Source organism: Lemur catta, chromosome 7 (assembly GCF_020740605.2).
Source record: "Lemur catta isolate mLemCat1 chromosome 7, mLemCat1.pri, whole genome shotgun sequence".
In the NCBI taxonomy this organism is placed as follows: domain Eukaryota; kingdom Metazoa; phylum Chordata; class Mammalia; order Primates; family Lemuridae; genus Lemur; species Lemur catta.
This window is the reverse complement of record NC_059134.1, coordinates 67257776-67277400: the sequence shown is the minus strand read 5'-3', so window position 1 is coordinate 67277400 and position 19625 is coordinate 67257776. Positions and strand designations below refer to the sequence as shown.

The following is a 19625-nucleotide window of genomic DNA, read 5'->3' as shown; positions in this document are numbered from 1 at the left end:
TTTCTACCCATGGGCAAACAACCTTGCTTTTGTTTTGTGTTGTTTTAAATTTTCTTCATCTTTTCCTATTCTTTTTTTAAAGGCAACTGAGGGAATTCTTTGAGCCATATTTTTAAAAGAGGCTGATGGATTGGAGACACTAAGGCAGTGGCTCTTAACCTTGGGTGTGCATCAGAATTACCTTCTTAATCTGGCTAGAACTCATGGGAAGAGAAATGCATCTTTATTTGCACTTACTTTTAAATTACATTGAGCACTTCCTTCCATCTTAAATGTAGACAACAAACTACAGTGTTATTAGCAGTGCCTTTGTACCAATAGCAACCACAAATATTTTTATATTTACTGTTGTTGCATATATCTTGAAATAGCATTCATTCATCACTACTTAGAAATTAAGATAGTTGTCAGACCTGCCACTGGATCTTGCTATACAGTCTGTTGATAAAGAAGCCCATAAAATACCGTATCTCAAAATATTTTGATAACTGTATTTCAGTGCAACTAGTTTCCTTTGTAATGCTGTCTGCTTTCCTTTATTCATCTAAATGTGTTGTTCTGAGAAGGAGTCCGTAAGCTTCATCAGGCTGCCAAAGTGGTCCATGGCACAAAAAACACCGAGGCACCTTATTTTAAAAAGGCCAGTGGCCAGTGTCCGCACGGGGGCCTATTGGTCACTCAGGTATGGACATGGCCTCGCGGCAGTGGGGGGGTTGTTGAAGGTCTCTGTCTGCTGCAGGTGCCGGAGTGGAGGCCCCACTGTTGTAGGTTAGACTTGACCCCGTTTCCCCAAGTCACACCAGCCTCCCCGTTCAGGTGGTTTGAATCCTAAGGACTGTGAAGAACCATTTGCAGGATACTGAAATTAAAAAAATTCTGATCATCAGTATTGTGGCGAATCTTGAAAATGCTGGGGCTGGCGTCCATCTCAGATGTAGCAGTCCCCCAGATCTGCCGTTCGACACCAGTCTCAGTAGCCCAGCTGGGGAGTCCGAACAGACTCCTGCTGCTTGTGACAGCAGCGAGGGTCAGTCTTCTCTGAGAAGACCCCGGCCTGTGGCCGCAGCTTGGCAGCCTGACGTGTCCTCTGGTTCCCTTCCCCCGCTGTGGTCTGTCTCCCTACGGCTCAGCCCGAGGACACAGACATGACATCGGGGGAGATGTTTGATGTGTCTGGAGGGATCACATCCCACCGCCCCTGGAACCTTGTTCTTCCTTAGAGAAGATGTCACCTGCCCTACTGAAGGCTCCAGCCCCAAGCCTTTGGGATGGACAAAGAAGAAAGGTGATCGAGTCCATGAGCCTAGGGACTGAGTCTCAGAAGTGCTGTCCCTGAGGAACTAGATACTGTCTGAGCACCGTCTCCCAGCGCTCAGAGTGGGGAGGGACATGGCACATTTATGACTTCCTGCCCAGGGCAAAGGAAAACCGGTGGTAAGAGACTGGCTCGGGCCGAGTCAGCTCACTGACGCACGTAACCAGAGCAAACAAGAAACCGACTGAGTAAACACAGAGAAGCTCCGTCACACGCAAGGCTGGAGGGCGTGTTCTGTGTGCAGCCAAAATGAGGCTGAGCAGCCAGAGCTCTCACACCCCGCTTGGCTTTTTGTAGTTACTGAAAGGCAATCGCAGCCACCTCCACCCTGTCCCCGAGGCTTGCTCTAGTCCTATCCTCAGCCCCCGGACAGGAATCACACAGCCGGTCATGTGACCGATCCCCGGCTTAGCCTGATGCAGATGGACCATGCGACAGTGACAGACCCTCATCCTGTTCACGGCTGTGCGAGGGAAAGGTGATTTCCCTGGGGCCTGTGGAAGTTTTCTGAGGGAGGGGACACAAAGCCATGGCCACCCAGGAGGCCCTGCCTGGACCCCACACACTACAGTCCTGTTGGGACATCGCCTGACTTGTGCCCGAGGCCTGGCCCTGGTGTCCCCGCGTCCACGGAGGTGTCCAGGCCCAGGACACTGCTGCCGCGGCCGTGGCTCTCCTGCCCTCCAGGGCTGGACAATGTTTGTCTGGGGCAGAGGCCGGCACTGCCGGGCCCTCCACTGCGGGGTGTGTCACGGAGGCAGCTGAGCCTGCAGGACTAGGGCGAGGATGTCAGCCACACAGCTACTTCGCCCTAAACTGGAAAAGGAGGAAGAAGGGGATGGAGATTTGCTGCAGGTGGCGGAGCATGTGGTGAGAGGCCAGAGAGTGGAGCAGGTGCAGCCCTGCAGACCCCGGCCAGCTCGTGGCAGCTCGTGGGAAACGTCCCTGCTGTGGCTTCCTGGGGCAGCCCAGACCGCTCTCCCCTAGGAAGGTCCATCGACTCCCCTACAAGGGTCTGTCACAGTCCCCTAGACATGTCTCCTCCTGTGTTTCCTTCTGGGAGGGGAGGGCTGTCACCATGCCCCTGACACATCTTGGTCAAGGAGCACTGTGACTCCTCAGACCACGCTGGAGGACCCACGTCACTCCCCATGATGGTTTCTGATGTCCACTGTTCATTGCCCACAACGTTTACTTTAAAGAGCTAAAGCATAAAGGCCCTCACCTCAGACTTGCAGCATCACGGGGTCCAGGCTGGGATTGGGGGGTGGTCTCTTCCTCTGAGCCCACCCAGGGCCCTAGGGAGGAGCCCCAGCAGCTGACCCAGAGACCAGGACATCAGCAAGGATTGGTGTCATATGAAAAATCACTCAGGTTTGTAGGATGCCAGCTCTGCTAGACCCTCTAACAGTGAGGAGAGCTGCCTGGCCAAGGAAAGTAGCACAAACTTGTTTGGCCTGGAGAGCAACTAAGAAGGCTGGGGCTAGCCAAGCCCAGACACGGTCACAGTGGGGATGAAGATGTTTGTGAAATCAGCCACAGAGCTATGAAGTGACCAAGCAGAGGGACGTGGAGACAGCCTCCTCTCCCTACATGACTGCCTGCTCTTGTGCTCCTAGTTCGCCCACCTGCGGGGGAGCAACACCCGCCCCCAGCACTGGCAACACCTGCTGGGCCCTGAGGTCACCACCTTCAAAGTGCAGACCAGGAAGGTTGTCAAGGCAGAGGCGAGTCTGGATGCACTGGGTTCTAGTTATGGGTTACCCTAAAATTTGGTGTAAAACAAGCATTTATTATGCTCCTGGATTCTGTGGGTTAGGAATTTGGACAAGATAACATTGGGATGGTTTATCTCTGCTCCAGAAGGTCTGAGACCTCAGACTTGAAGACAGGGGGGTAACTCAGTGGCCAAGGCTAGACCCATTGAGAGGCTCTTTTCACTCATGCCCCCAGCTGTTGCCTGGGACCTTAGCCGGTGCCACCGGCCTCCCCATGGAGCCTGGACCGCCTCACAGCACCGTGGCTTGGTTCAGAGGGCAAGCATTTGACAAGGGAAAGAATGAAATGGAAGCTATATTACCTCTTATGTCCTAGGCTCGAAGTCACGCAGCATTATTCCTCCACACTCAATTCATTAGAAGTGAGTCACTAGAGCTCAAGTGCCCTCCTGGGTGCGGAGGGATGGTTGAGGGGCAGGTACGCTGACTTCCAATCGCCTCCTCTTTCCTGTTTCTAGAAACGATCCCTGGGTCCACAGGTGTTGTAAGTGCTCTGGGTGGAGAAGAGGCCAGTGATTCCAGTGAAGGTCTCGGGGTACGTCCCACCTTGGGTTGCCTGGAGACACCAACGAGCAACCAACCAGGGGTCACCTTGGCTGCTGCTGGACGGGGTCTCCCCTCAGGGAGAAAAGCCCATAGTGGGCACTCATAGCCCCCCCGACCTGCATCCTGGCATTCCCAGCGTGAGTCGTGGTGAATCTTACACACCTGTTGATCCTTTGAGCCCAAATGTTCTTCTCTCCATCAGCTGGGCTGGATACCGGGGCTGGGAGAGCAGCACGCAGAGGCGCTCACTGCCCCGTGGGGAGAGTCAGGGAAGGCTTCACTGGGGAGGAGACGTTTCTGCTGCTCCTTAAAGATGAATTCCACAGACCAGGGAAGTAAGGGCATTCTAGAAGCTTGGGCCAAAATTTGGGTCCTGGGGAGGTGAGAAAAACCAGGCTGGAAAGCAGGTTGGGAACTGACCTTTAAGAACCCCGAGTGCCAGGCAGAGCGTGGACTCCAGGTCATGGCTGGGGGGGAAGGTAGAGACAGCCAGTTGCAAGGTAGAGTATCCTCAGGGTACAGTCTTGGGGGGACTCACGATCTTGGAGAATTTGCTAGAGTTCAGGACCCTTGACCCTACAGATCCAGAAACTGGACATTCTCAGCCCTCTCCCTAACTAAATTCAGACCTCACTAATGTATAGACCGATGAGGAACATCTCTTTCCAGTGGCAGGAGTGTTGGGACGTCATCCAGGACACCCGCTGTCTGGTGTCTGTGTCCTGGGGGGACAAAGTTGGTTGTCTGAAGGTGGGTGAGAATTAAAGCCAAGAGAGGTCGAGATTACCGAGGGGCACGCCGTGGGCTCCAGGTGCTCCCCAGTGCCTGACCTCCAGGCCCCTACCCCGTCACTCCTTGCTTGTCACATTGTTTTATTCCGCCAGAATCACACATGCAGGCTGATGTTCCCAGGGCCTGGAAGGCGGGCTGTCTCCTCCCATTACATGTTGATTGAGTTATTCCAACCCTCAGGCTTCTCCAGGGCCCCTGTGCCGGAGCAGCTTTCAGAGCAATTAGGGTCAGGGACGTGCACAATCAGGTTTGTGTTCTAGGCAGATAACCTGGCTGGGCAGGGGAGTCTGGGAAGGGGGAGACAGGCTGGGCTGGGGACTCTAGGCTGCCACATTGTGCGGAGAATGACATATGGCCTTGAGGCAGAGGTGGGGACCCCCTTCCCTACCTGGGAGGAAACCCCATGAGAGTGAGCCCCAAACCACCAGAGCCCCTCCCCGCCGACCTCCCGGCTCTAGCAGGCACTGGGCAGAAACAGCTCTCTCAGGAGGGAGAGTTGGAAAGGAGTGAAGCCAGCTCTGTTGCTCTCTGCCACTCTGCACCTTCTCCTGGGATCCAGGTCCGGATTCAGTTCCTGGGAACCTGGTGAGAACCTGGCTCCGGGCCAGTCACAGGAAGCATTTCTCCTGGAGTCACGTGGCTGTGGCTGTTCTGTCCTGTGCCCAGGCACTGTAGGCCAGTCTGGAGCAACCAGAAGACCTGTGGGTCTCAAACCACGGAAACAGCAACAGCTGCGAGGGGGCTGCTCCGGCCAAGGCACCGCCCAGCCCAGCCCCCATGTCCCTGACACAAGGGGAGTGCGGTTGGGGCTTCTTGTGGGTAGAGGGGAGCACAGGCTGCACCCCTGAGTGGGTGGGAGAAGACGAGCTGCCAGGGGGACATCGGGGGCTCTCACTCTTATGATTTGCACCTTTCGCTGTATTGGGGAGTCTGCCCCCCACTCCTACAGCTGCTCTTTTTCCCAATGCATGGGACACTCAGCCAGGGGCATCTTCCTGGATCCTGGCCCGAATTTGCTGTCTGGGTTCACATCCCAGCTCCACTACTCACGAGCTGTATGACTTTGGCAAGTTCCTTAGACTCTCTGTGCCTCAGTTTCCTCATCTGTAAAATAGAAAGGAATAACCGCAGTCCTTTCTCAGTGGATCATCTTGAAGATTACCTGAATTAACGTTTAGGACGTGGGCCAGGTCTGGCATATAGAAAACATACTAGAAATGCTGGTGACTGTGACTGTGACTATTGCATTACAACCACCATCCTCATACAGAATCCAGTCTTTTCCTCCTTGTGCAGAAGTGGCAGCTGCACACAGAGCCCCTGAAGACAGGCCAGGATCTGGGGAGGCAGAGGGCGGGCAGCACTTCCTGGCCTCCTCCGTCGTAACTCTGAGGGCCAAGGTCAGGGCTCCCTGGTGCCCTTGCTGGCTTACCTTCCTGGACGTCCCTCTTCCTGTGGCCATGGCTGCTCTTTCTCATCCTCCCCTGCCCAAGGCCACCCCTCTCTCTCTTCCAAAGCACACACCTGCGGAATCATGCCCTGTGGAGCAGGTTGGCAGATAGTAGACAACTCCCTGAATAACACTAAGATAATTTTTAGTATCAGTCTGTCCCGTGCAATAATTAGGGCATACTATACTAAAATATTATTCATTGTTTATCTGAAATTCATACTTCACTGGGTGTCCTGTAATTTTATTTGCTAAATCTAGCAATCTTACTTTAAGGCCCCCAAACTAAGGGGTCCCATGCCACCGAGAACACAGAGACGTTGAGGCGAGGCAGGGCTGGGTCCTTCCGTGTGCTGGGAGGCCTGGGAGTGCGGCAGGGTGGGGCGCTGTGACGTTGCTGATGCTTTGGGGCCTGCAGTCCCCATATGCTGCGTGTGGAGCGCTAACCATGTACTAGGTGTGTCTGGGGAAGGACAGACACAGGCCAGGCCCGGGGAATTCCACGTGCCTTTGGAATGGGGGTGGGGGCTGTGCAGACCCAAAGACCCTGGAAAAGCGTTGATGGGGAACGGGTAGAGACGGCTCTCTCCACGGATTCAAACTCAGGCTGAGTGACAGGCACTCGGTCAACTCGGGAACATGAAGAAGTTTCCTTTGGACTTCAGTGAGGGTTTAAGCTCTCCAGAGGAAACGGCACTCAGGCTGAAAGAATGTGTTGGGAAGTTCTGTGAGTGGGGCTGGCTCTCTGCGGCCTGGCAGCAGGACAAGATCCCTGGAGGAGGGAACAAACTTTTCCGGGGGCTGATGGAGAGAGGAGCCTCCCAGAGGAGCCCTGGCTCTGTGTATACGGGAGAGAAGGAGAGAAAGAACTCCAGGACAGGTTCTCGAGTGATCCAGGCACAACAGGCACTGAAGGGTTAGGAGCGGGCACTCTCCACGTCAAGCTGTGCCCAGCCCAGCCCAGCCAGAGTGCATTTTCCTCTTTCCCGGGCTGCGAGCGTGACTTGGGGAAGAAAGCGTTGGCTGCAGCAGCCCCCGGCGGCCCAGGCTTTTGCAGACACTTGCACTTGGGGATAATAATAGCTGGCTCCCGCCTGGATCTTTCCACAGGGCAGTCTCTGCAGCGAGGGTCAGGCCAGAACCCCTTGGTGAGGCCTGGGCCTCCGCCATGCTGAGCAGGCTGGAAGTTTCCAGTGCGGCATCCAGGGAAGGCTGCGGCGCCCTGCTGTGCTCCAGACAGTGTGCGTCCTACAGGCTCCTCTGATTGGCCTGGTTTTAAGATCAAAAAAGGACTCCCAGGAATGGGGAAAACCTGACTTGGAAATTCCACAGAATAAAGGGGAGGCTGCGTGCCGCCCTCCCTCAGGGCACTGTTCCTAACCTCCAGTCACCTTGCCCAGGGCCAGCCTTGAGGACGCTGCCCGCTTGCAGAGGCACCGTGGTTACTCCCTCCCCCAGCTGGCGCTTCACTGCGGGCTGTCCCTGCTCAGACGGTGCCTGGGCGGAGCTGCCTCCCATACATGGGTCCAGGGGGGACGTTCGTTTATCTCACAGATTGTACCATCTGCTCATCCTGGGCCTGGCACTACCACCCCACCCCAGGGCCAGGAAACGGTCACCCACAGACAACATGCCCCACCCAAACCTGCAGGGAATGGAGCACGTGCAGGGCTGGGGTGCCAGAGCCTAGGACTCCCCGGTTGATCGTGGGTTCAGCCAGGAAACCCTGTTCTGGTCCGTGTGGTTCAACCGCCTTCAGAATGCACTGGGGCCTCCCCACGGGCCACCACCTGTCACCTTCCAGCAGGGAGATGCTGAAAGCTCGGGAACAGGCTGAGTGTGTGGCAGATCCAGCACAGGGGAGCTCGGGTTGCCGGCGTGTTTGGTGGGGAGGGACGCCCATTCGTTTCTTAGGGCTGCTGTAACAAGTACCACAAACAGGATGACTTAGGAGTTTGACCCACAGCTCTGCAGGCTGGAAGTCCAAAGTCAGGTGTCAGCAGGCTTGTTCCTTTGGAGGGTGGCGGGGGCGGGTGCGCTCCAGGCCTCCTCCTGGGCTTGTAGGTGGCGTCTTCTCTCTGTGTCTCTCCACGTGGCCTTCCCTCCGTGTCCACGTTTCCCCTTTGTGCCAGGGCAGCAGTCATACTGGGTCAGCCTCGCCCTGATGACTCAGCTGAACTAACTGCATCTGCAGTGACCCTCTCTCCAAATACGGTCACATTCTGAGGTGCTGGGGATTAGGACTTGGGCATATGAATTTGAGGGGGACACAAATCCCTAACAGGGCATTTGGAGGCAACAGAGTGCGGTGGGAGAAGCAAGTGATCGGTGCCTTTATTGCAGAGTGGGTCCGTTGTACAGGGCGAGTTTGGTCCTATTTCCTCTTGTCCTCTTGTTCCCCTTCTTCCTCCTGCCCATGGGTGACGAAGTAAGAAGTCCCTCACCAGGTGCCGCCTCTCCGTCTTGGATTTCCCAGTCCCCAGAACTGTGAGCCAGCACATCTCTGCTCATCATAAATCACCCGGTCTCGGGTGTCCCATGCTAGCAGCACAAAATGGCCTAAGACCATGACTGACCTCCCAGGGTGGCTGGAAGAAGCAGAAGGGGCCCTGAAGGCTGGAAGTAGGCACAGGCCAACAGTAGGCGCCCTGTCCTCCTCCAGCCACAGCGTGCAGAGCTGAGGGCAGGCGAGTTCTGGGGGGTGCAGGTCCCCTGGCCTCCATTCCCCGTGCACCTGGCCCCCGTGCACCTGGCCCTCACTTCTCGCCCTGAAGATGCACCGTCCAGAGCCGTGGGCTTCAGTGGAGCACGTGGAAGGCCCATGCGGCCTCCTCCTTTGGGCATCCGGGGACATCCAGGATTCCTGAGGAGCGTGGAAGAGCCCAGGGCCCAGCCCACGGGAGGAAGGAGGTGCAGCAGCAGAGGGGCCCCTCACAGAGGCCTCAGAAAGATTCCCTGAGTGGCTCGTTGTTCCGCCCCTCTCCAAGTTTTGGCTGCTGCATCCTCAGAGCCTCTCTCCTTTTATAAACTCTGAACTGGAAAATCAAAGACTCAGACAGCTCCTTTGCCATTTTCCACTATTTCACGTTATTGTAGAAAGACTGGGGCAGTTTCCAGCCCCACGTCCCTGCCAGGCCTCTGCGTGTCCCCATCAGCATCCCGCCCGCCAGCTTTCTGAACTTTCTAAATATAGCTCCCTCCCCAGGCGGACAAAGACGGATCCCTGAATGGCCCTGGCCAGCTTCTGGGCGGCCTGTCAGATTTCCCTGACAGGCTGGGAGGGAGGAGTGGGGACAGACAGGAGTGACCCGCCTGGAAGGGAGCGCTGGAGCCCTTGCAGCTCGCTTTTGTCGTGCCACCGTAGTAACATTTAAGCCCAGACATCCGGGGGTGTGGTCTTGGCCCTGAGTTCCTGCCTCTTCTGTCTTTGGGGACGTGTGGGGCCCAGGGCCCTGTCCCAGGCAGGCTCTGCTGAGCTGTGACTGAGGGGAGGGGAGAAAAGGACAACCGGCCCCAGGAGGAAATGGGAAGAGCCTGGCTTTAGGGACTCCAACTCCAATTCAGTCACACCAGGGGACTACGGGCCGATTCCTCACCCTAAATCAGTTTCAACGTCTAGGGAACTTGTGCCTGGTGGTGGGCACCAGTGGCCCTGCCGTGCCCGGGCGTGATGGGTCGCTGTCCCTAGAGGCAGGAGCTCTGCCAGGCATCTCCTCATGCCGTGTGGCGCTGGGCGAGGCCCGCACCCTGCCTTGGTGCAGGAGTCCCCCTCCCGGTCCCAGGGCCCTGCGAGGCACTTGCTTCTTCACAAAACACAGCCCTGAGTCCGGAGCCCTCACAGCCTTTAGAGGGGGAAGCAGCCGAAAGACTCCCTTCCCCCTCCCTGGCCTCGTCAGATCTCAGCTCCTCAGCCATCGCGGCCCAGTTGGGTGCTGAGGCCCCTTTAACACACTGGCCCAAACGTGGACCCCTTGAGCATGGGTAAGAGCAACTGTAATTATTGCAAAGAACAAAACCTGGGTTTCTGGGCTCTGGGCCTGGCTGTGCTTGGGGCACCAACCCATGTCCTCCCCAGCCACCCACTCGGTTCCCTAAGGGTGGAGGCAGGTCCCTACCACCAGGAAAGGTGGCACCTGCCCCTACAGTTTGGGGTCCTCAGGAGCGACCCTGTGTGAACAGCCGGCTGTACAGAAAGGTTGGTCTTCGTACAAGAGGCCACTCTGCCCCAGGACTTTCCTATTTGACATCCTCTCAGTCCCCAAGTGCTGACAGGGACAGAGATATAGGGTTGTTGGTGGAAGTGTCAGGCCCCTGTTGTCTTAGACTTGCCTTTAGGCTGACAAGCTGGTCCCCCCGGCAGGGGTGCGCCATGGGGGAGGGGGCACTGTGTGGGTGGGGGAGCAGGTGCATGGCTGTCTGCTGACGTGGCCACCCTCACAGTGCACAAACTCAGTGCCACAGCCCCTGCTGTCATCCTCATTTTTACTAAAGGTTGTCAAGCAGCCCAAGTCACACAACTCTTAAGTGGCAAAACCAGGATTTAGTTTGTGCACCTTGGAGTCCCAAAGTTTCTAGTATGATCACAATTCTTAAAAAGCGTGTCTAGAGTCTGCTGGGAATGACGGTTGCACGTCCCCACCCGGTGAGCTGCTGGGCTTTATTATAACAAAGGGCCACGCTTTCTTGAGGGGATGTCATGTGGAACTAACATACCAGAGCTCCATCAAAAACATGTCAGCGAGGGAAACCGGTAGCTTTAGTGTATTTAGATTCTTCAAAGGTCTTTGGCAAAGTTCCATACCAAAAAATTTTTCCGTACTTAGAAAAAACCTAACTTTGGAGGGAATGCTTTGTTGCGCGCAAGAGCCTGTTTAGGAAAAGGAAGCTCGTCCTAAGGATGAACAAGTATTTTTCTTGATGGAGAATTGTAAACAGCAGGGGCTCACGGGGATTGATGCTGGAAGGGTCTTGGCTCCTATTTTTAATTAAAGATCTAGAAGAGGAAGTGTATAGTGAAAACTCCAAGTCTACAAGGACTTTTGGGGAACAAGAAGCCAAATGAATGGAATGTATATGTTTTTTGCTTTGGTTCCCAAATCATGGCTAAGGATGAGCATTTTTTAGCTACGGGAACATGCAAGTGGTTTCATCTACTCAACACATATCTATTGTGTGTCTACGATGTGCCAGGCACGGTGCTGGGCACAGGCACATTATTTTGTATTATTCTGCTTTACAAAAGTGGGATGATACGGTTCTAACATGCTTGTTTCACTTTCTGATATTTTGTAGAATCACTATGCAAAGAGCATTCTTATGCATGTGTGCATGGAGGCATTTCCCCATGAAATGACTGTACAATAATTTAATAAGTTCCCTCTTGGACATTTCTGTTATTTCTGGATTACAACTAACATAACAGTGTAGGCTTAAACATCCTCGTACTCAGATATTTGCACATATGGACAGGTGTTTCTGAGGACAGTCACCCAGAAGAGAAATTACTGGGTCAGAGGACATATGCATTTAACTCTCGGGGAGATGCTGGTGAATTGCCTGCAAAAAACCCAAGTTCAGTATTAGTTATCCCAAAGCATCTGGTGATGCTCATTTCCTCAAGCCAACATTGGATATTATACCAGTTTCCTATTGATGCTGTAACAAATTACCACAAATTTAGTGGATTAAAACAACACAAATTTGTTATCTCCCAGTTCTGGAGGTTAGAGGTCCAATATGAATCTCACTGGGCTAAAATCTAAGTGTGGGCGGGGCTGCGCTCCTTTCTGGGGCTCTAGGCAAGATTCTGTTCTGTGGCCCGTGGCCCCTTCCGTCTTCCAAGCCAAGGGCCAGTGGAGTCTCCACCACATCTCACGTGGCCTCACTCGACACTGACCTTTTGCATGTGTGAAGTCCCGTATGCTTACAAGGTGCACCTGGACACGCCGAGCCACTCGCCCCGCTTCAGGCCAGCTGATTAGCAACCTTAGTTCCACCTGCGACTTCCCTTCTCCCCTTGCTACTAACAGCTTATCCACCGCAGAGATGATCAACCTCTTTAACTTTTTCCACTCTAAGTGAACAAATGGTATTCTGCTCTTTTAAGCTTCATTTTCTTGATTATTGGTGAAGTTGAATGTCTTTTTCTATGTGAGCAGGCAAAGGAATTCTGTGGTCATACGTTGTCCGTTCAGGCCTTGTGTCTGCCTTCCTGGGCTGCCTGTGATTCTGTGCCCGGCGGCCCTTCCTCCCTCCCACTCTATTTTCTCCCTGTTCTGCTTTGGCAGAAATGTCAGGCAGCTTCCTGCGGAGCTGCCGGAGTCACGGGCGTGGTGGGCTGAGACAAGGAGCGCCTTGTGACTTGCTCCAGCCCCGGGGCCTTCTCTTGCCATATGGGCTCCGGTTCTGGCTCAGCCCATCACTCAGGCAGCCGTTCCACCCCCCAGGGCCTCGGTTCTCTTCCATAAAAACAGCGATGGTGTCATACCCGACATTTAAGGGTTGCCGAGAAAGTAATAGGAGCAAGATCGTCCACAGCTCCACTGACGAGGGAGCGTCCCGGCTGCGAGCCGCCAGCACCTGTGGGTGATCAACGAGGGAACCCGGCAGCTCCCGGGCTGAGCTGGGTGGGGCTCTGGGGAGACGCGGAGAAGAGTAATGTTAGGTCATTTCCTAGGGTGTCAGGCAATGTGATCTCCTTTGACGCTTTTTGAGAAATTAAAGAGTTAAAGTGCTTTTCAATTATTCTGGGAGCCAGACTTCGCCTCTTCTGAAGCCCCTGTTGAGCACAGAGCCGGTGTCCGGTGGTGACTCACACACACCAGGAAGCAGGGACGCCTTCGCCCTGGCCTCCTCCCATCGTCCCCAGGGGGCCGTGGCAAGACGGTGTCCGACCACACTGAAGGTCTTCCTAATGGGGTCCTCCTCGCTTGGTGAGCAGAGCACGACCCACGCTCTGGGCTGTGCCAGGCTGTGGGTTGGCACCAGGGCTGGGGTTGCAACAGTGCTGTGCAGAGGCCAAGCCGGCAGCTGCCCTGAACCAAACACCGGTGCTGGCGAGAGGACCCCCAGACCTGGACGCCAGCTACTTCCCAGTAATGTAGGCCACCTGGCCGGGCCTCTCTGCCCGCAGCCCGCACAGGTGCTCTGGGCCCAGGCCTCGTAGGACCCTGTTCTCTGCCTTCCCTGTCTACACCGTCAGGCCTGTGGCCTCAGTTCACAGAGCAGAGCAGGGTCAGCGCTGGCCACTGAGCTCCAGGCCTGCCCACCCAGGCTTTTTTGGTTCGGGCCGCCCACCTGCTTTCAGGAGGGTGGATGTCCTGGGTCAGAGGGGGAAAGCAGGTCCCTCTATCTGCCAAGAACCTTCTGGAAGGTTTGCTGGGGCCTCTTTCTCACTTCTGCCTGACGCATCCAGGAGCCCTGAGCCACCTCGGCTCAAGAGCTAGGGTTGGAGAGTCCCTCTACCCCGAGCTGTCACATTCTTTTGGGGATCTCCTTGGCCTCCGTGAGATGCCACTGCAGGCTGACAACACAAAGAGGGCAGCTCCTACCTGCCGCCTGCTGGGAGGGGTCACCGAGAGAGGCAGGGACGCCAAGCCTGGCATGCAGCTGGCACACAAAGGGGACGATTGATGGCTGTCTTTGTCACCACTTCCCCGCCTCTCCTGCTTTCCTTTCCCTGCTTGAAAGCAGCCAGTTCCCATCCTGAGCCTGACAGCGGCCCAGAGTGGAAGCAGCCGTGCCCACACCAGTGACCGGTGACCCTGCAAGCCACTTGCCCTCTGCCGAGTCTCCCCCCCTGCGAGTCGGGCCTCGGGTGGGCAGAGTCTCTTCCCTCCCTCTCCCCTCACCTCCAGCTGGGTGGAGCTGGCGGCCACAAGGGCTCATTCCAGCCACCCTCCTCTCATTTCAGAGCTGGCAGCTGCCTTTGCCTCTTACCCAGACCTGGGACCCTCAGGGGGACTTCCTGCAGGGTCACCCGGCCCTGTGGCCTCTACAGCCCCTTCCGTCTTCACAGTCAGCGGAGCCCCGCGGGGCCTCTAGCCCTTCCGGTGCAGTCATGCGGGCCTGGCCCTCATTAGCATTTTTTATTAACTCCATCTGCTCACACTGAAGACGGAATCCCTGTGCTCCTGCCCCGGGCGTGGATGGGGAAGGGCTGGCACAGATGCGATGAATTGGGTGTGGGGTCCTGAGGCCCTGGGCCGTGCTGTGGAGGCGGCCTGCCTGGCCCGCAGGAGTGGGGTGCTGGAGAGTGGCAGGCCAGGCAGTGCTCAGGAGCCACTGCTGTCCCCGTCCTTTCCTGGCCATCCTGAGCGGGGCGTTGAGACCCGGGACCAAGACGGCCTGGTCCTTCCAGGGCGATGGCTGCTGCTCTGCATCCCCCTGAGCCATCCCTGAACCCCTGCACTGCATCCCCTGCCCTCCCCAGGAGTGCATCATTGACGAGGACTGCGGGCCCGCCAAGTACTGCCAGTTTGCCAGCTTCCAGTACACCTGCCAGCCCTGCCGGGCCCAGCGGATGGTGAGTACGCTCAGGGGCCTCCGGGTACAGTGCCGGGGGCGTGGGGACCTGGGGCTGGCAGAAGGCCAGGGGTCTCAGCTGGGCTTCCCACAGTGATGGGGAGGGACCCTCAGAGAGCTGACTCCTGGAGTGAGCAGGAAGCCACCCAGTCTAGATGGCAGGAGGCCACCTGCAGACCTGTGGCCACGCTCACCCCACCCCGAGGTCTCTGGTCATTGCGTCTGCCTCATGGGTGGCAGAGAAAGGACAGAGGGGAGGAGGAGGCCCTGCACCTGTCCCTTCCCTGGGGACGACCCATCCTGGTAGACAAACAGCAGCCCCCAGGGCAGGGAAAGGGCAGCCTGCCCCTGGGGCTTTCTCCCAATTTGCCCAGTAAGAGTAGGCGGAGGTGGGGTGCACGGAGAAGGAAGAGGCCAGACAGCATCTCTCTCAAGGAGGTTTCACTGAGAAACATGAAGCCAGGGCAAAGGAGGTTCCCTCCACCCAACAGATGTGTTGGATAAAACCACATGGGCTCCCAGACTTTTTCTTAAGCTGCATAGAAAGACTCAGAAACATGACTTCCCCCGAGTGCAGTTTCTCCAGCGTTCTGAGCCCCACATCTCACCAGCCACACTCCCACCTCCGCCCTCTTGACTTCCACTAAACGCCCCCCGCCTTGGTCCCCTGTCTATGATGGGGGGCTGCGGGCCAGCCCACCTATAGCATCTTCAGGCAGGGCCGGGCTGGTTCCTGAGCGCTGGGCTCCCATCTCTCCCCCTGCTGCAGCTCTGCACCCGGGACAGCGAGTGCTGCGCAGACCAGCTGTGCGTCTGGGGTCACTGCACCAAAACGGCCAGCAGAGGCAGCAACGGGACCATCTGTGACAACCAGAGGGACTGCCAGCCTGGGCTGTGCTGTGCCTTCCAGAGAGGTGGGTGGGCTCCCATCGGGTGCAGTTGAAAAGCCCTGTCCCCAGCTCCCCCAGACTGGGCCTCCTGGGCCATGTCCACGCCAACCACACAGGCTTGGGCTCCTGCCTCCGGGGCAGCTCCCAGCGCCCACACAGCACGCGCCCCACAGTCCTCCCAGGACCCGCTGCCTCGGGAACGTTTCTGAAGGGGGTTTCCGTGTGTTGCCTCTGGGGCCTGCAGCAGCTCCCCACTTTGTCCAGGCCCCTCCATCTGACGCACAAGGCCTCATCCAGCTCCAACTTATGTGTCTTTTCTCTCCACTACCCCTCGGCCCATCTGGGACTCTCACTGGCCCCAACTTTTCCCACCGAGCCTACCCTAGGCCCTCGCTGGAGCTGTGCCCAGGCTTGAGTGCCTTTGCTCCTCTCGTCACTTCTCCAGACTTCCTGGCCCTCCAAACCTGGCAGAAGCCCACCTCTACCAGGCAGCCCTCCCTGCTTCAGCTCTCCCAGGCCATTCCCTTCTGAGCCCAGGCTGCCATTCCTATTTCTTCTCATTCCACTTCTTCAAACTTAACTACACCTTAGGGTGGAGGGTGGAAGGGGGAGGCTACACCCCAATTCTCTGCTCCCTCCCCTTGTGCCCTCCTGCCTGGTGCTGGGCACGCAGAGGTGACTTTGGGCTGGTTCCAGGCCTGCTGTTCCCTGTGTGCACACCCCTGCCCGTGGAGGGTGAGCTCTGCCACGACCCCGCCAGTCGGCTCCTGGACCTCATCACCTGGGAGCTGGAGCCCGATGGCGCTCTGGACCGATGCCCGTGTGCCAGTGGCCTCCTCTGCCAGCCCCACAGGTGAGCCCCCCGCTTTCTTCCCTGTCGGGGCCAAGGGCAGATGCGGTGCCATCTGTGGGGCCACAGGAGCAGGCTTTGCCTGGGGGAGATGTGTTAGTATTATAGACTCCACTGAGGGTTGGTTTAACTTGAAAAGTCCTTGGGTCATGCAGGTGCAGGGTCCAGTCAGCTGTCAGCTCTGTAGGTCGCGGCTCATCTAGGTGCGGTGAAGCTTCAGGAGTGGATGGCCCAGGACTCCGCGTGTGGCCGCGCCCCACTGTGGGCTGCCCCTACCTGGGCCCAGATGGGCAGGGGCTGGTGGGGGCGTCGTGTTGCTGTAGGGGCCGCAGAAGCCAGACCTGCAGCTCGGGGCCGAGGCGCACATCCACCCGAGGTAGATGTTGGCAGGAAGTGATGTGAGCGGAGGAGGTGAGGAGCCCGCAGGGACAGCGGCCCAGGCCACGGCCCGCCCCAGGCTGCCATGTTCACAGCGCACTCTGCCGTCTCTGCCAGCCACAGCCTGGTGTACGTGTGCATGCCGACCTTTGTCGGGAGCCATGGCCAAGATGGGGACAGCCTGCTGCCCAGGGACGCCCCCGACGAGTACGGCGATGACGGCTTCATGGAGGAGGTGCGCCAGGAGCTGGAGACCCTGGAGAGGAGCCTGACTGAGGAGATGGCGCTCGGGGAGCCCGTCGCTGCGGAGCTGCTGGCAGGGGACGAGATTTAGATCCAGACCCCGGCCGCGGATAGATGTGCAATAGAAATAGCTAATTTATTTCCCCAGGGGTGCCCTCTAGGTGTGGACTGACCAGGATGTTTTCTGTGTCCTCTTCCCAGTAAATTTTCCCTCTGGCTTGACAAAATGAGGTGCTGTGCGTTTGTCCAGCTCCCCAGACTGTTCTCCAGTTGTCACGGCTTGGGTGCTTGGACAGGGTGAGGGCCAGGACCGGCTGCTGGACCTGGTCCCGATCAGCCGGTCCTGGCCCCGATCATCAGCAGCTTTGCCCTGACCGGGTGGCAGACAGCACATTTTGTCCTGCATCGCTTTGAGAATTGTTTAAGGTGAGGGGATGGAAAGCATGTGGCCTCTCCTCGTGAAGGGTTTGGGCAAGTGTGGAGAGCGCCCTGCTTGGCTAACATCAACCTGGCAAAAACGCAACAAATGAATTTTCACGCCGTTCTTGCCGTGGGCTGCCTTCAGCTGTTGCCAATGAAATGTTCTGCTTGCTCCACATTACATGCATTCATACGTTCTGCAGTTTTACTCAGCTCCTACCTCTGTGCCTGGACATTTTCTTATCTACCATTGATTCATTCTTGCCTGGGGAGGGGGGCATTGTTCTCCTCGTCCATCAGGGATCTCGGGGGCTCAGAAACAGCAAGCTGCTTGCCCAAGTCACACAGCAAGTGAAGACCAGAGCCCATTTCCCCCAGGTGTGACTCCAAGCTCAGTGCTGTCCTCCCTACCACCCCACCCCAGCCCCAGTGCCACCAAAAGTCCCCCTCACACACACACCAAATCAAAGGAGAATGGGACTTTTCTTCTTTTGAGGCACATCTGGAATTAAGGTCAAACTATTAATAGTTCCCACATCCTTCCAAGATCAAACTTCCACTGTTAGAAATAGCGGTGTTCTCACCAGTGTGGGGCGGCGTCGTTCCAGTGGAGACAAATGGTGTGGACACTGTCCCCGTTTCGCAGTTGCATTAGTAACTTTGAAGGTACATGATTGGAGCACAGGATATAAGTTAACTTGCAGAAGCAGCACTTAGGCAATTTGTAGGGCCAGGATTATATATGAAATTTGCAAAATCACTTAGCAGCAACTGAAGACCATTATTAACCACATGGAGAAAATCAAACAAGACAGGCTCTATGAAATATGGTTGTAATATCCAAACTGAGAACAGTGAAATGTATGCCATTCCACAAATGACATTTTCAGGTGCCATGGACTGTTTCCATCATGTATTCATCCGGAGTTATTAAATTTTAAAGTTGTACATGATTGTATTAGCATGCTTTCTTTGAGTTTTAAATTATGTATAAACACATGTTGCATTTAGAAATCAAGCATAAATCACTTCAACTACTTTTCTGTAGTTCTTGGACTTCTTTTTTCCTCTTGACTTTGAATAAAATATAAAATCCTCTCAGCCAGAAAAAGTAAAATAGAAATGACCTGTATTGTAACAACAACAAAAAAGATTTCTTCCATAGCAGTAAATTTTCCAGACAACTGAAGCACATCTCTCTTAGTATCAAAATATTTTAAATATTGTAACCATTTTTGGAAAGGAAGTAGTTTTAAGAGTGTAAATGCTTCACTGTCTTCTGAAAGAATATATATGACCCTTTTCTTGGGAGCCTTCTTTAACCAGATGCAGTTCTGGGCTCTAACACGATAACATCTTCAAGGACTACAACAATAAAGCTACTACATATTGGGTGGCAGGCACCAGATTAGGCAGCCTACCCATATTAACTCATCACTCTTCATTGAATTCCATGAGTATTTTCTTCATTTAACAGATGAAGAAATGGAGGGGCTAAAAGATTAAGCGATAGAGCTGGGAGTCAGGCAAAAACAGGATCTAGTACAGCAGGTCCAGCAGCTAGTAAATAAAAAATACTGATTATTTTAAGATCAAATAGGGAAGTATTTTCTAGTCAATGTCAAAAACCATCAGGACCACTCTACAGCCTTGTTATCCAGCAGACAGTACTGAGGGTCTGCACAGAACCAGGTGCTGTGATGTGCTCTGGGGGTCCAAGTTGACCCAGACAGGCTCCCTACCCTGAAGGCATCACAGCCTAATGAGGGAGATACAGCTACACTAAGTGAGACAAAACAGAAGCAATTTTCAGGGCTTTCTGGGTCATGGGCAGAGGGAGGGAGGGGTGCCATATAGGGGAAACTGCAAGTAATTTGCAGCAGCTGGAAGGCAAGGCAAGCTTGAGGAAGTGTCTGGAGAAGAAGCTGAAAATTATTTCACCCATCAAAGAATGATAGAAAACATTGTAGTGAATGAGATAAAACTAGGTCCCTCCCTTATGTAGCTCATATGCAGGTATGTTATCCTCCTCTACTTTGTCATCATAGCCATAAGAATACAAGAACATGAGAGGCTTTGCAAAATACGTAGCTGAAGTCCACATCTGCAGTAGCCGGGGTACCCCCTTCACTCACAATCCTAAATGGAATGTTGGGAGGGTTGGGTGGAGGTGGTACCTGAACCTGTGACCGCTGCTCTCCCCCAGGTCCAGGGCTCCTGCCAAAAAGCCGTGGCAGACCCTGTCAGTTCAGCTACTCAACAGCTGTTCCCAGCCCCGCAGCAGCCAGGGATGGCCACGTGACCCAGTTCTGGCCGAGGAAATATAAGGGGAAGGCTGCCAAATTGCCGAAGAGCTCCTGGGAAGGATTTTTTTCCTGACTGACAAAAGTAGCAAACAAGAGGAGAATCTCTGGCCTCACCCCTTTCCTTTGCATCCTGA

General features: G+C 55.4%; 1 protein-coding gene across 1 annotated transcript in view; it reads left to right on the top strand.

The window, feature by feature from the left end:
* Nucleotides 1-18224, top strand: part of DKK3 (dickkopf WNT signaling pathway inhibitor 3) — a 40418-nt gene extending 22194 nt beyond the window's left edge. Inside the window, exons 5-8 of the mRNA XM_045557529.1 lie at nucleotides 14313-14405; nucleotides 15174-15318; nucleotides 15991-16147; nucleotides 16640-18224. Of these exons, the coding sequence (XP_045413485.1) occupies nucleotides 14313-14405; nucleotides 15174-15318; nucleotides 15991-16147; nucleotides 16640-16856 (612 nt within the window). The 3' untranslated portion in view covers nucleotides 16857-18224. The remainder of the gene's footprint in view (nucleotides 1-14312; nucleotides 14406-15173; nucleotides 15319-15990; nucleotides 16148-16639) is intronic.
* Nucleotides 18225-19625: the final 1401 nt, after the last annotated feature.